The sequence below is a fragment of the Ovis aries genome, chromosome 19 (assembly GCF_016772045.2).
Source record: "Ovis aries strain OAR_USU_Benz2616 breed Rambouillet chromosome 19, ARS-UI_Ramb_v3.0, whole genome shotgun sequence".
Classification (NCBI taxonomy): Eukaryota; Metazoa; Chordata; class Mammalia; order Artiodactyla; family Bovidae; genus Ovis; species Ovis aries.
Window position 1 is genome coordinate 18572251 of NC_056072.1, and position 12584 is coordinate 18584834.

General features: G+C 41.3%; 1 protein-coding gene across 1 annotated transcript in view; it reads right to left on the reverse strand.

Annotated features, from left to right (window-relative positions):
* Positions 1–344: 344 nt before the first annotated feature.
* GRM7 (glutamate metabotropic receptor 7) overlaps positions 345–12584 on the reverse strand; it is a 942724-nt gene continuing 930484 nt past the window's right edge. The window contains exon 10 of the mRNA XM_042235921.2: positions 345–1570. Coding sequence (XP_042091855.1) covers positions 1521–1570 — 50 coding nt within the window. The 3' untranslated portion in view covers positions 345–1520. The remainder of the gene's footprint in view (positions 1571–12584) is intronic.

Here is a 12584-nt window from a genome sequence, read left to right on the forward strand (position 1 = left end):
GTTAACATATGGGCTTCCCTGGTGGTTCAGGGGTAAAGAATCCAACTGCCAGAAAGATGTGGGTTTGATACTTGGGTAGAGAAGATCCCCTGGAGAAGAAACTGACCCACCTGCTCCAGTATTCCTTCATGCAAAATCCCATGGACAGAGGTCCCTGGTGGGCTATAGCCCATGGGGTCGTAGAAGAGTCAGACATAACTTAGGGACTTAAATGATGACAACAGGTTAATAAATGTCTGTCAGCTACATCTTCATTTGTGGGCTAAGATATGAGGTTTTAACAGGCTTGGCTGTCCACGTGGTTCCCTAACTTAAAATAAGTGTGGAAGCAGCTGTCACTAAAAAGGGATAAACAACTAAAAATATTTATTGCAGGAAATAAAAAAGTTAACCAAAGTATTTTATTGATACATTCTTGGACAATATCACAGAATTGAAAGAGAATGGAAAGGGGGATTTTTCAGCAAGGGTGTTTCTCCACTAAATTGGCACATGAGCAGCAGGATTAACGAAAGTACTTCTTACAAACAGTAAAAAACATACATGCTCTTTTTTTAAAGTCCTTATCACACTGATCAGTCATAGGGGGGCATGAACCAAACCTCAATACATGAAAAATCCATATTCTTTCCTTCAAATAGTTTAATCATTATTAAAATTATTGCAAAATACCCATATCCTAAGTAAAGTAACAAAAGGGAACACAAATACAAATATTGAACATAAATGAGCAACGTGTACTGTAAAATACATTACTGGCATGCATTCCCAAGATCAAGACCTCTATTCCGTTCAGCCAATACCTTTTTCCCTTGTGACCTATCTCATACCAAAGACAGGTAGGGTATACTTTTCTCAGCACAGTTTTTGGTCTTTAAATATCTTTTTTTTTTTTTTGTCTTAAAAAAAATAACATGATTTGCAGCGGTACTATAATCATAATTTTACAGTCATATACATACGTTTTTCCTTTTTAGTCTGCCGAGAGCCTTTTAAAATTTTAATTGTTTCAAAGTTTTCCCCAAAGATCCCGCCATCTGAAAGAATAGGGTTCTATGAAAACAGGGCATTCGAAAACAAAACAGTGAACCGAGGTACAACATTGGATGGCAAAGTGCAAAAGTCCTCACAAACTGTACAGAAAATTTCAAAACCTTGCAGCCTGGAAGTACAGACGTAGAAAGACTGGGCAGCCCCAAAAACGGTCATTGAGGCTCTCAAGGGGTTCAACCTCAAGAGCCTGGGTGGGACTTGAGTCTCAATGCTCCCTTTGGTAGGGAAAGTCCAGAGTTGCAGCCGAGTTGGCAGTGCTGATGCCAGTGACTTATTAAGCCAAGATAAAGTAAGAATATTTCATAAAGCAGCTGTGTAGGACACTTGGATCCTCTACTGTTGGTCTCCTGGCCGGGGATGCTCCTCCGGTGATGGGCAGCAGGCTGGACCAAAAGAGCCCAATGCCAGGTTGGATGACAAAATAACTGAGGGTCGTTCTCCTCCATTGTTCCATGGAATGGAACAGGTTAGATAACCAGGTTATTATAACTGACATACTTCTTTTTTGCAGCAGGGCCTGAAAGATAAATGTGAAAGAATCAGTTGTGACAGTGACTCTGTGTACAAGGGTAGAAGCAGAATTAGATCTGTGATGACTTTGGGTGCCAAGTCAAGATGGGACTGTGCAAATGGTGCTGGATTCCTCTGCCTAATTGTAGGATGCTATCTGCTAGAATCTGCTATGCCCAGCAATTCTGAAACCAGCTGGGTTCTCTATTCTGACCTATTTCCAACCATTTTTATGGTCCACTCCATTAGTAAATTTATCAGTGGGTCTCATGCTTTCCAATTAGCTTAAAGGACCCACCCATGTTGTAGTAAATTTCCTTTTGTGATCTTCTCCCAGACCTTCTCATAATAAGTGGCTGTTGCTTGGCAAAGGTTTGTCCTGGGTCACTGGAATTAATTTAGGTTGACAGGAGGCTAGACCAACCAGAGTGCCTACTCTGGTTTTGATTTACACAATCAAATTACTATAGATTGACTTTTATAGTGTTCTCATCAGTAAGTTGTAAATGGTAATTTGCAGGATTGTTTCCACCAAGGCTTGAAGCTTACTTAAATCTGCCAGGAATCTCAATGTGCATAGACTACTTTGTTTTCCTTAAATGTAGACTACATTCTTTTTATTTTTGGTGCAGTGAATTTAGGACTCATCTTCACTAATTCAATCATTCATTCATTTTTTCAGTAGGTATGTGTCATTTGCCTACCATACGGCAGAACAAGAGGCAAGGCACTGGGGAGCAGCTGGTGAGCAAATCAGACCCTTTGCTGTCCTCCTGATGGAAACAAAGACACTGAGATCCCAAGGTATGTCTCTGCTCTATATTCTAGTTCCCAATATCAAGTCGTACACATTGCTGTCAAGTGATATGGTCTTTACTCATTAAATCTTTGCGGTTTTGCATCAGCTTCTGTTGGACACAAGATATCATGTAGCATTTACTGATGACTTTACTTACTGTTCTTAGGTTGGAACTCTTTTGCTCATTTAAAGCAAACATGTAGCAAGAATTCTTCCAGAACTTCGTTGTTGTTACTGGAGTATAATTGCTTAACAGTGCTGTGTTAGTTTCTACTGTTCAGTGAAGTGAACCAGCTATACGTATACATATGTCCCTAGCCCATCCCACCTAGGTCATCACAGAGCGCTGAGCTTCCTGTGCTTTATAGTAACTAGGGATTTATGTGTGAATTCAGAGGCAAGGAAGAGCCACAGTGACATACTAAAAGAGACTTTGTACTTTGAGTAAGGCAGTCAGTATGTTACAGACGTATATACGCTCATGTACAGCCTACAACAAAGCTGATCTTAGGTTCTGGATTAAATCTTGAGAGTCTCTTGACAAATTCTGGTTTGAAGACTTAGGCTTATTTCCCTATTTAATCATGTTGCATTTATTAACTAAAACTAGATGGGAAAGTATTATGTTGCTATATATAATATAGATTTTCAATATACTTATATGAAATTGGGGATCCCCCAGAAAACCGGGTCAGGAGGCTGGTCGTTGTGCATCTTCAGTCAATAAATGCATGACTCCATTGATGCCTCAGTCTTCTAAAAATGTTTCCATTGTTATCATGGCCTTCACTGTCTTCAACAGTTCTTGGTTTGCAGTCACATAGGAAAACTTTCTAAATATATGCATGTATATATGTATATATATATGTGTGTGTGTGTATATATATATGTATATATATATATATAAACCCTGAAGCTTATTTACAGCTTATTTGCATCTAGAAAACCCCAGCTTTACAGTTGCAAGAAATAGTTACAGCATGCCTTGTCAAATGCCCACATTGTAATCATCTTCAAGACAAAGGGAAGGAAAAGAAACAGGAAACCCAGAAGCTGATCCTGACCTAGATATCTGGGACTACTTCTTTGCATGGATAATTAAGTTTGTTTTCTGTATAACTGTAGCCGTCTAGTGGAAAAAGCCCAACGTATTTGAAATTCCTCAAGCTTTTTACTATAAAACACATTATTCAGGAGGAATAGTCATTGTAAGAGTCTTAGTGGAAAGAGTAAGTAGGCTAGAAGATATTGTCCATGAGTTGCAAATCTGAGCATTTAAAGATGAGGTCATAGTAAAAAATAAAAATAAAAATAAAAAAACCCGGAAGTGAGAATGATAATGGGAATTCACTATGGCCTGGAGTGGATTGTCTGTTGTGTTCTCTAGTAACCTTGAGATGAGGGCTCCTGATGCTGTGTTGGGCTCACCTGACCCAGGGTCTGATTGAGCTCTAGCCCTTACTGGAGGTATGACCTAGACCTGTCCCATGACATACTGAACTTCTCCGAGCCTTTGTAAAATAGGTAGAATAATTATCACCCTGTGGGTTGTTAATGGCCAAATGTATGAAATATCCCAGTTTCTTGTCTGATAGCATAATGCATAACTGTCTCTTTAAATTACAAAGTTCCATACCTATGCTCAGCACCCATGCATGCTTTCTCTGCAGAACAGCTTAGAAACTTGGCAGCAAAATAATAGAGTTGTGTAGATCTTACTATGAGTATTTTTAAATTTTATTTAAATTTTTTGTTTTATATTGAAGTATAGCCAATTAACAGTGCTGTGAGAGTTTCAGGTGTACAGCAGAGCCACTCAGCCATACATATACATGCATCCATTCTCCCCCGAACTCCCCTCCCATCCAGGCTGCCACATAACACTGAGCAGAGTTCCCTGTGCTATAAAGTAGATCCTTGTTGGTTATGCATTTTAAATATAACAGTGTGTACATGTCCGTCCCAAACTCCCTAATTATACCTTCTCCCCATCCTTCCCTTTTGATAACCATGAATTCATTCTCTAAGTCTGTGAGTTTGTTTCTGTTTTGTAAGTAACTTCATTTGTAACATAATTTTAGATTCCACATCTAAGTGGTATATTTGTCTTTGTCTGACATGGCTCAGTATGACAATCCATGTTGCTGCAAATGGCATTGTTTTCATTGGCTGGTACTCAAAAACCTTAAACTCCTCAAATGACCATTTCTGTACTTTTCAGAGCACTCTACAGTTATTAGAATGTTTATTTTTAAACCATTCTAGCCTTATAAGTAAATAAAATAAGTGTCTATGGTGTCTGATAATTCCATTTATTTGAATAGCAATGTGGTTTATGGCCTAGGAAAGACAATTGCTTAGTTCAAGATAGTCATGCAGTGAAATACTCGGTAAGGAAGTATGCTTTTTATTATTAAATAAACAATTTTTTTTCTTTTATAAAATTATGAGTTTGAAGGAACAATGAGTATTAGGCATGGTCCCTATGGAATTTTTAAAGCCATCTGTATCAGAAGTTCTGAAAGCAAGAGAACCTTTAGGAGCTGGTATTCACAATGAGACAGTGTTGCAGACACTGGTTTGGAGATGAATTACTAATTCACTTTTGCTAGTTAAGCTCGGACATTCCAACTTATTCTTGGTGTTCTGTCAAAATCAAGCTCAACTAACTTCAGTGAACTAGTTGTTTTCTTTTTAATTTTCTCTGAGCCTTTTTGTTCCACAAAAATGTCTCAAAGTGTTTTCTGTGAAATGTTTGAAACTCAGACTATAGGAAATAAAGGAAAAGGGACAAAAATGGAGAAGACATAATCCAATGGATATAATAGGAACCAATGAATTATGGGACACAGTGAGTAAGGAGAATTAAATAGGGTTGTTTTCTCTCGTCACATTTAATTTCTTATTTTTCTTAAATAACAAGGAATTCAATACTTTAGTAACAAAGACCGTGTGTTTTACTGAGCGCTTTAAAAAAATTCAAATGTGTGTGTAGATATACGTACCTGTCACTGTCAGGAAGGTAGAGACCTTCTCTTCCAAGTGCCTAGGAAACGTGTCACACAACATCATTGGTCCATGTGTGCTACTGTGTGTAATAACGTATGCTTTCCTTAATGTGTGTTGTTACAGAAGGGCCTCTGCTCTCTGAAGCCCCTGTCAGCTCTGGGAGGATCTTAGGGGAAAATGGAGCACAAAAAAATACAAGGAAACCTCATGGACTTGGCCACCATTTTTTTTTTTTTTCCTCCCCACAGTGTCCCTGTGGTGTTGTTATATACAAAACTAACCATGGTTCCAGCTCCTCAGATTTCATTTCTAAGTTAAACCATAGGACTATTTTTCCCCACTTAGCATCCAAGAAGGGCCAAAATAGCCCAGCTAAAATTGAGGAATCAGCTTCCAACTCTGGCATGAAAGGAGTCAATGAACATCTTAGTGTTTCTTTGAAAAAACCTAATTGGTACTTTAAGATGTAGAATGTCAAGCACAGGTTTACACAGTTCTTAAAATGTGCATTAAATATACAAAGTCTCCGTTTTGAAACAGGTTTTTGCTTAGTAAAGCTGATATCTAGGTAATTTGATTGAGGCCATATATATTTGGCCTTGGAGAAGAAAGGTGCACTGAAATACTGCATCCCAGATTTCTACTTTTTCACATGCACCCAGGCAGTGAGCTCCTTTTGTGTACTGGTGGTTTCAGTATATCTTGGATCCCAGAATTTTGGAGGATAATTTGAATGCAATGCAGTGATGTGTCCAAGACTGAAGATGTGCATTAAAGCCCTTCTTAAGGGTACCACTACAAGGCAATAGTGATAAAATAGTGGCAGAATAGTACTAATGATCCTGGATGAAAAGCTGGACCTAAAATCCAGGACTTACTCTTTGGGGGCAGGAGTTTCACAAGTTTGTTTATCCATCCCTTTATTTCATCAGCTGTTACCAAAATTCACCTGTGATAGTGGTTTGGCTAAAAACTGGTGGCACGGAGGCAGAGACAAGTAGTCTCTGTTCTGAAATAGTCTGTGGTTCAGTGCGATTCAGCACACATTTGTGGAGCACCTGCTGTGTGTCAGACACTGTTACAGGCAGGGACAATATAGATGCGTTATGCTGAGGTGCACTCTCTCTTTGAGAGAGGCACTTACCATCTACCGCAGGAAGGCAGACTGTTTTTTCACAAAAAATAGATGCAGCCAATTCTTGTGAATGGCAGTTGTATCCTGTGAAGTTACTGCAAACATTGAGTGTGTAATCCATGCCTGAACAAAGCTTATCTAACACATTTCTTTTTCCCTGGAATACACATCTAACCTTCCCTTACTTAAGGAACCCTAGACAGCACTTCTGGCTTCCCCGGTGGCTTAGATGGGTTGGGAAGATCCCCTGAAGGAGGGCAGGGTAACCCACTCCAGTATTCTTGCCAGGAGAATCCCATGGACAGAGGAGCCTGGTGGGCTATAGTCTGTGGGATCACAACAATCAAAGGGGTCACAAAGAGTCTGAGCGACCTTCACTTTTCTCAGACAGCACTTCACTCTGCTCAGTGAAACAGTAAAATCACCCAAAAAAGTACAAATACGTGAAGCATAGGTATTCAATAGACCAGGAGCACACTGTGTTGTTTTGTTTTGTTTTGTTTTTTGCACATAAGAGCTGAAAAAAGGTAAAATATGGCCCTGTTGACCTACTCTGAGACTTCATATGTTGTGACAAATATCCCCCTGCCCTGCATAATGTCCACAAACACTTGCAAAAACACTACAGTGTTGATTTCAGTGTTACAATCAGTTTCAGCAAATAGTTGAGTCTGCAAATTGGGATCCATGAATAATGAGACTCAAATACCATGATAAGGTCAGGTGATCTCAAACACTAGGGAAAAGGTGGCCAAAGCGAGTAGAGAGGGATTCGGGCATAGACTCCTGTCCTCGGAAACGTGGCCATTGAGATTCAGAAGGGGATGTCATTCGAGCAGAGTTTGAAAGGAGATGCAAGAGAGGCTATGCAGATATTTGGGCCACAGAGTGATGGTAGGGGGCAAAGCCCTGAGTGAAGATGGCAGCTGACAGGCTAGGGTGGCTGGAACAAAGAATGAATCATACCTGGAGAATTCCAACCCTGCCAGGAGGTGACATCACTAATGTGCACACAGAAGAAGGTGGAAAATCTTGCCTGAGACATTCGAGAGAGGTTTCAAAGTAGAGGGAGTATGAAATTGTGCTTGATCAGTGAACTAGAGCTATTTCCCTGCCTGGAGACATGGGTGTCAGGGCACCCTTCTACCTGGAGGGTGCCACATTAGTTTTTTCTGTGAAAAAGCTCAGGGTTTTGAGAGAAGAGAAAAAAAATTGAGGGGTTTGAGGAGTTTGGCGAGGGTTCATGAAGAGAAGAAAGAATGCTGGGAAAGATGGAAGGGAAGTTAATCTGATTGCCAAGAGTATTTTATGCTGGGTATAAGGTTCTGGGTGTTTGGATGAACTGAGAGCTTCTTACCCATATTGGACAGGAGGAGAGAGGTGGAAGATGGGAAGTGCAGGAAGGGAGATCAGCTTGGAGCTGACAGACAGATGAGGGTTGTGTTTGTAGTGAGTGGGATTCCAAGATGAAACCACAGGGGCCATCCATGAGCAAGCAGCTCCTAGGCCACCTGGGCCCTCAGCAGCACCATGTTGTCCTGGGGATGAGGGCTTAGGCGAGAGCCTGTTTGGTCACTGTGGTGGGGAAGTATCCCTGAGGCCAGAACTGTGCTGCTTGTTTTAATTTGGGAGTGGCTGTATGTGACATGACAATCAGGTTCTGTTGTGTTTGGTTCAGCTGACTTGTCTGGCAGTGGCAGATCTTAGAGGACCAGTGTGCTCAAAGGAGGGGAAACCAGAGAAGACTCAGTCTTGGCAAAGGAAAGAGACAAAGGAAGCCTACACTTTTCTGCCTTCCTTGGAATCCAACTCAGCTTAACCTGTGGGTAAAAAGCAGGGCTTGACAACGGAAGCTCTGTGCAGGTGGGAGCATCCCCTGGACTGTATATCTGGATCCTGGCTTTGGAAGGTGGAAGGATTAGATTCTCTTTCGGGTGACAGAAGTCAGGCGGAGCTTCAGTTTACAGCAAATGCAAAGCACATGTCTACTAGGTGTTAAACACGGGCTGCCTGGGATGCAGAGGGAGTAAGACACGCCCTGGTCCTCAAGGAGCTCTCATTCAGGTAGGCCAGGTGCCCCTCAATATGTACACACATACATTTATCACAGGATGACTGAAGATGATAGGTCTCTGGTTGGGCTCAGTTGAAACTGATGACAAGGGGCCTATTCATGTCTGTTTGATAGTCCTTAAAACTTCTTTTGGCTTTAGACTTTCTGCCAGGCTTTTTTCTCCTTCTTTCTGAGATAATAGGGATGAGGAACCTGGTAGCCCTGACCCAGTTTGTTCCCTGGAGCATGAAGGTCCTCTGATTTTCATAGCTATTGGGCAGTTCTTCTAGTCCCCCAGTCAGAGGAAACTGAAGGGTTGTTTAGCACAGATCATGATCAAGAGTGATCACAGGTATTAGTTGGGGGAAGAGAAAAGAGACTTTGTGACCACATAGAAGATGGATGGAGCAGACCCCTAACCATCTTATCTCTGAATACAGACAGGGGCTCCTGTTGGCGAAATGGAAGGAAGGCACTAGAATTTGGCCATGGTTGGGGTCTAATGAGAGTGAGCCTGGTTCTCTAACTCCGGACTCCTGTTACCAATCATAACCACACAAACTGTGCTTAACTACAATCCTTCCAGATTTTCTACCTTCATTGCCCTGTGTAAAAGTGCTTTCTCTCCTCTCCTTTTCTTAAACACATTGCAAATCTGTTCATTTGAATACGATGAATTGCAATTGGCATTGAAGTTCAACCCCTTCAGGTTCAAGGTATATGAATGTATTTAACAATCCCTTGGGATTTTCCAAATTATCAAATTCCTAATTTTAAATGGATGGCTTACAGTCTTTCCTTCAATGTATTCTGTTTGCCCTGAGGCTGTCTAATGGATCTGTCCACAGTGCCTGTTCCTCTTTGAAGTCTTGGTTAGAGCATTTGGGGTATAACTTGATTGATTCTGATAGGAGACTGAAATTCTGGTTAGTAGAAGTCAGCAGGGGTTTGTGCAAGTGAACCCTGAGTTGGATTCAAAGTACTGGGTCTGGAGAGACTTGATGGGGAAGCTGAAAGGTTGTCTGCTATTAGGAGGGATAAAGAGACAGAAGCGAGAAGACCAGGGACTGAGCGTTGGATGCTTTTAGAGAATCATGTTGAACTTGGCTATATGTGATCATGAGATAATGGTAGAGTTGGAGAATGTCTGCATTTTGTAATAAGCTAAAATATTTTGGAGTAATGTCTCATGATATCTGATAACCAACTTTCAAATGGTTCAAGGCAGAGATACATAGATAGATACGCATGAATCAAAAATGGTAAAATATTAACAGTGACTATCTCAGTAGTGGATTATATCACCACTCTTTCAACTTTTCTGAATGTTTGAGAAGTTTCATGTCTAAAGCAAAATGTATGCTTTAGCACTTTTCTCAGAGAGAGTTCTACCTTTATCTTACAGTATCTGCCACTGAGAAGTAATACTCTCGACACAGTCATGTATCTCAGAGAAGAAATAAAGAGAATTGCAATAATTTCCATGGCCTAGTGTAGAATTCTGTTGGTCATAATTCAAGAGTGGTCATGAAAACCCCTACCAGAGAAAAAGAACAGTGGGAAAATATAAGGACATAAGAAGTACCAGGATAGCCATTGATCAACTGTATGACCTTGGGCATGGGACTATCATCTCTCTAAGAGGCTTAGTTTCCTCTTCTGGAAAATGGACCTAACAATAGCATCAACCTCTAGGGTCCTTAGGAAGACTGAAGGTGGTAACATATGTAAGACACTCAGAATGGGGTCACATGTAATTTTACCATGTGTAGCTGTGATTAGTCTTCTCTCTGAGCGCACGTAGAGACCTTCTCTCTCACAGATAACACTGACTCGTGTGTCCATATTCTTCTCTCTTGGAAGAAAGAATTCCTCCAAAGCAGGTCAGGCTGCCTGTACAATGAGACTAAACTCACTGATGACTGGATGCTTGTTAGGGTGCTGACAGCAATCCCTGAGGGGGTTTGAGGAGTGGTCAGAGCACCTGGGAGATTTCACCTGTTCATTGGAAAAGTGATGCGTCAAGTCATTGTCTACATGTTGCCACTTCCACCCATTTGCACCACTGTCATCAGCCAGCATTTCATCTCTGAAGAAGTGTGATCTTGAAATCCTGAGCTCTGAGAGGTTGTATTGGTCACCTGGAGGGCTCGGTGTTTTCCACTGTGGCAGAAGTGACGGTTTTTTACTGTGCCAGACAGACATGTACACCTAATCAATGGTTGTTGCTACTCCTACAGACAGTCTCTGTCATCTCTGTGCAGCACTGGAGCTGGTAATCATTGATTCCAGGGACACTTATTGTTGGGTTGTTGGCAAAATCAATTGCTGGAATTTTTTAACTGTGCATCTGTTTATATATTCCATTTTTACACTTTGATTGAAAAAATTGGATATCTACTGATGAGTGTCCTAACACTGTCAGATTAGTTGAGATGAGTTCTTTATTTATTCACTGCTCAGATTTGCAGTTTGGAATTGAGCTATGTCTGCATTGATAAAGCAAAGGTTGGATCAAGAATCAAGCCGATTCTTTATCAGAAAGACCGAGACCAAAACTATCCTCGGGTGACTGTGACATATGAATGTTTATGATGTCTGGGTCCATGTTACCCAGGTTAGTTATGAAACAGACTGAGCTGTTATCACTCCATCACATTTTTTTTTCCAGGCAGCTTTTATGTACACAACACCCCAAGTGACCTGTAATATCCCAAAGGGCATTCCAACTGAGTTGATTAAAAACGGAGTGGGGTGAGTCCTTGTGGAAACAATCAATACTGCTGAGTTGATGGGACATAAACATTTTTTTCTCTTGATAGATCTTCTTTCCAAGAAGTTGAGAAATATATGATTCTTGGACAAGGCATCAACAAGTCCAAACTTGGGCTCTGAATGTAGTAGCATTTGCTAAACACATAATACGTACAAGAAAATCTCAAGCACCTAATATTTACAAACCCTTTAATCCTTCCAGCCAGCCATATGAGGCAGGTACCAATATTATCGCAACTTTACTAAAAGGCTGATGCTGGGAAAGACTGAAGGCAGGAGGAGAAGGGGATGACAGAGGATAAGATAGTTGGATGGCATCACTGACTTGATGGACATGAGTTTGAGCAAGCTTCAGGAGTTGGTGATAGATAGGGAAGCCTGGCATGCTGCAGTCCATGGGGTCACAAAGAATTGGACATGACTGAGTGACTGCAGATGGTGATTGCCGCCATGAAATTAAAAGATGCTTACTCCTTGGAAGGAAAGTTATGACCAACCTAGACAGCATATTCAAAAGCAGAGAGATGACTTTGCTGACAAAGGTCCGTCTAGTCAAGGCTATGGTTTGTCCAGTGGTCACGTGTGGATGTGAGAGTTGGACTGTGAAGAAAGCTGAGCACTGAAGAATGGATGTTTTTGAACTGTGGTGTTGGAGAAGACTCTTGAGAGTCCCTTGGACTGCAAGGAGATCCAGCCAGTCCATTCTAAAGGAGATCAGTCCTGGGTGTTCATTGGAAGGACTGATACTAAAGCTGAAACTCCAATACTTTGGCCACCTGATGCAAAGAGTTGACTCATTGGAAAAGACTCTGATGCTGGGAGGGATTGGGGGCAGGAGGAGAAGGGGATGACAGAGGATGAGATGGCTGGATGGCATCACTGACTCGATGGATGTGAGTCTGAGTGAACTCTGGGAGTTGGTGATGGACAGGGAGGCCTGGTGTGCTGCAGTTCATGGGGTTGCAAAGAGTCAGACATGACTGAGCGACTGAACTGAACTGAGTGACTGAACTGAACTTAAAAAAGACATCACGAGTTAGGGAGACTAACGAACACATCCTGTCATAATAAATATCCCCACCTTTTTTTGAACTTTAGTTATTGATAGGGTGAGAGAGGTCTCAGAGAGGTAGAACTGACATCAGGGGTCATAGATCTTTCTCACTCAAATGTTTACCAACTGTTTCCTCTCTACAAGGCAGAGCTAGACAGGAAGTTCCAAGGAAACTTCTCTGTAGCTCACTGCTTTC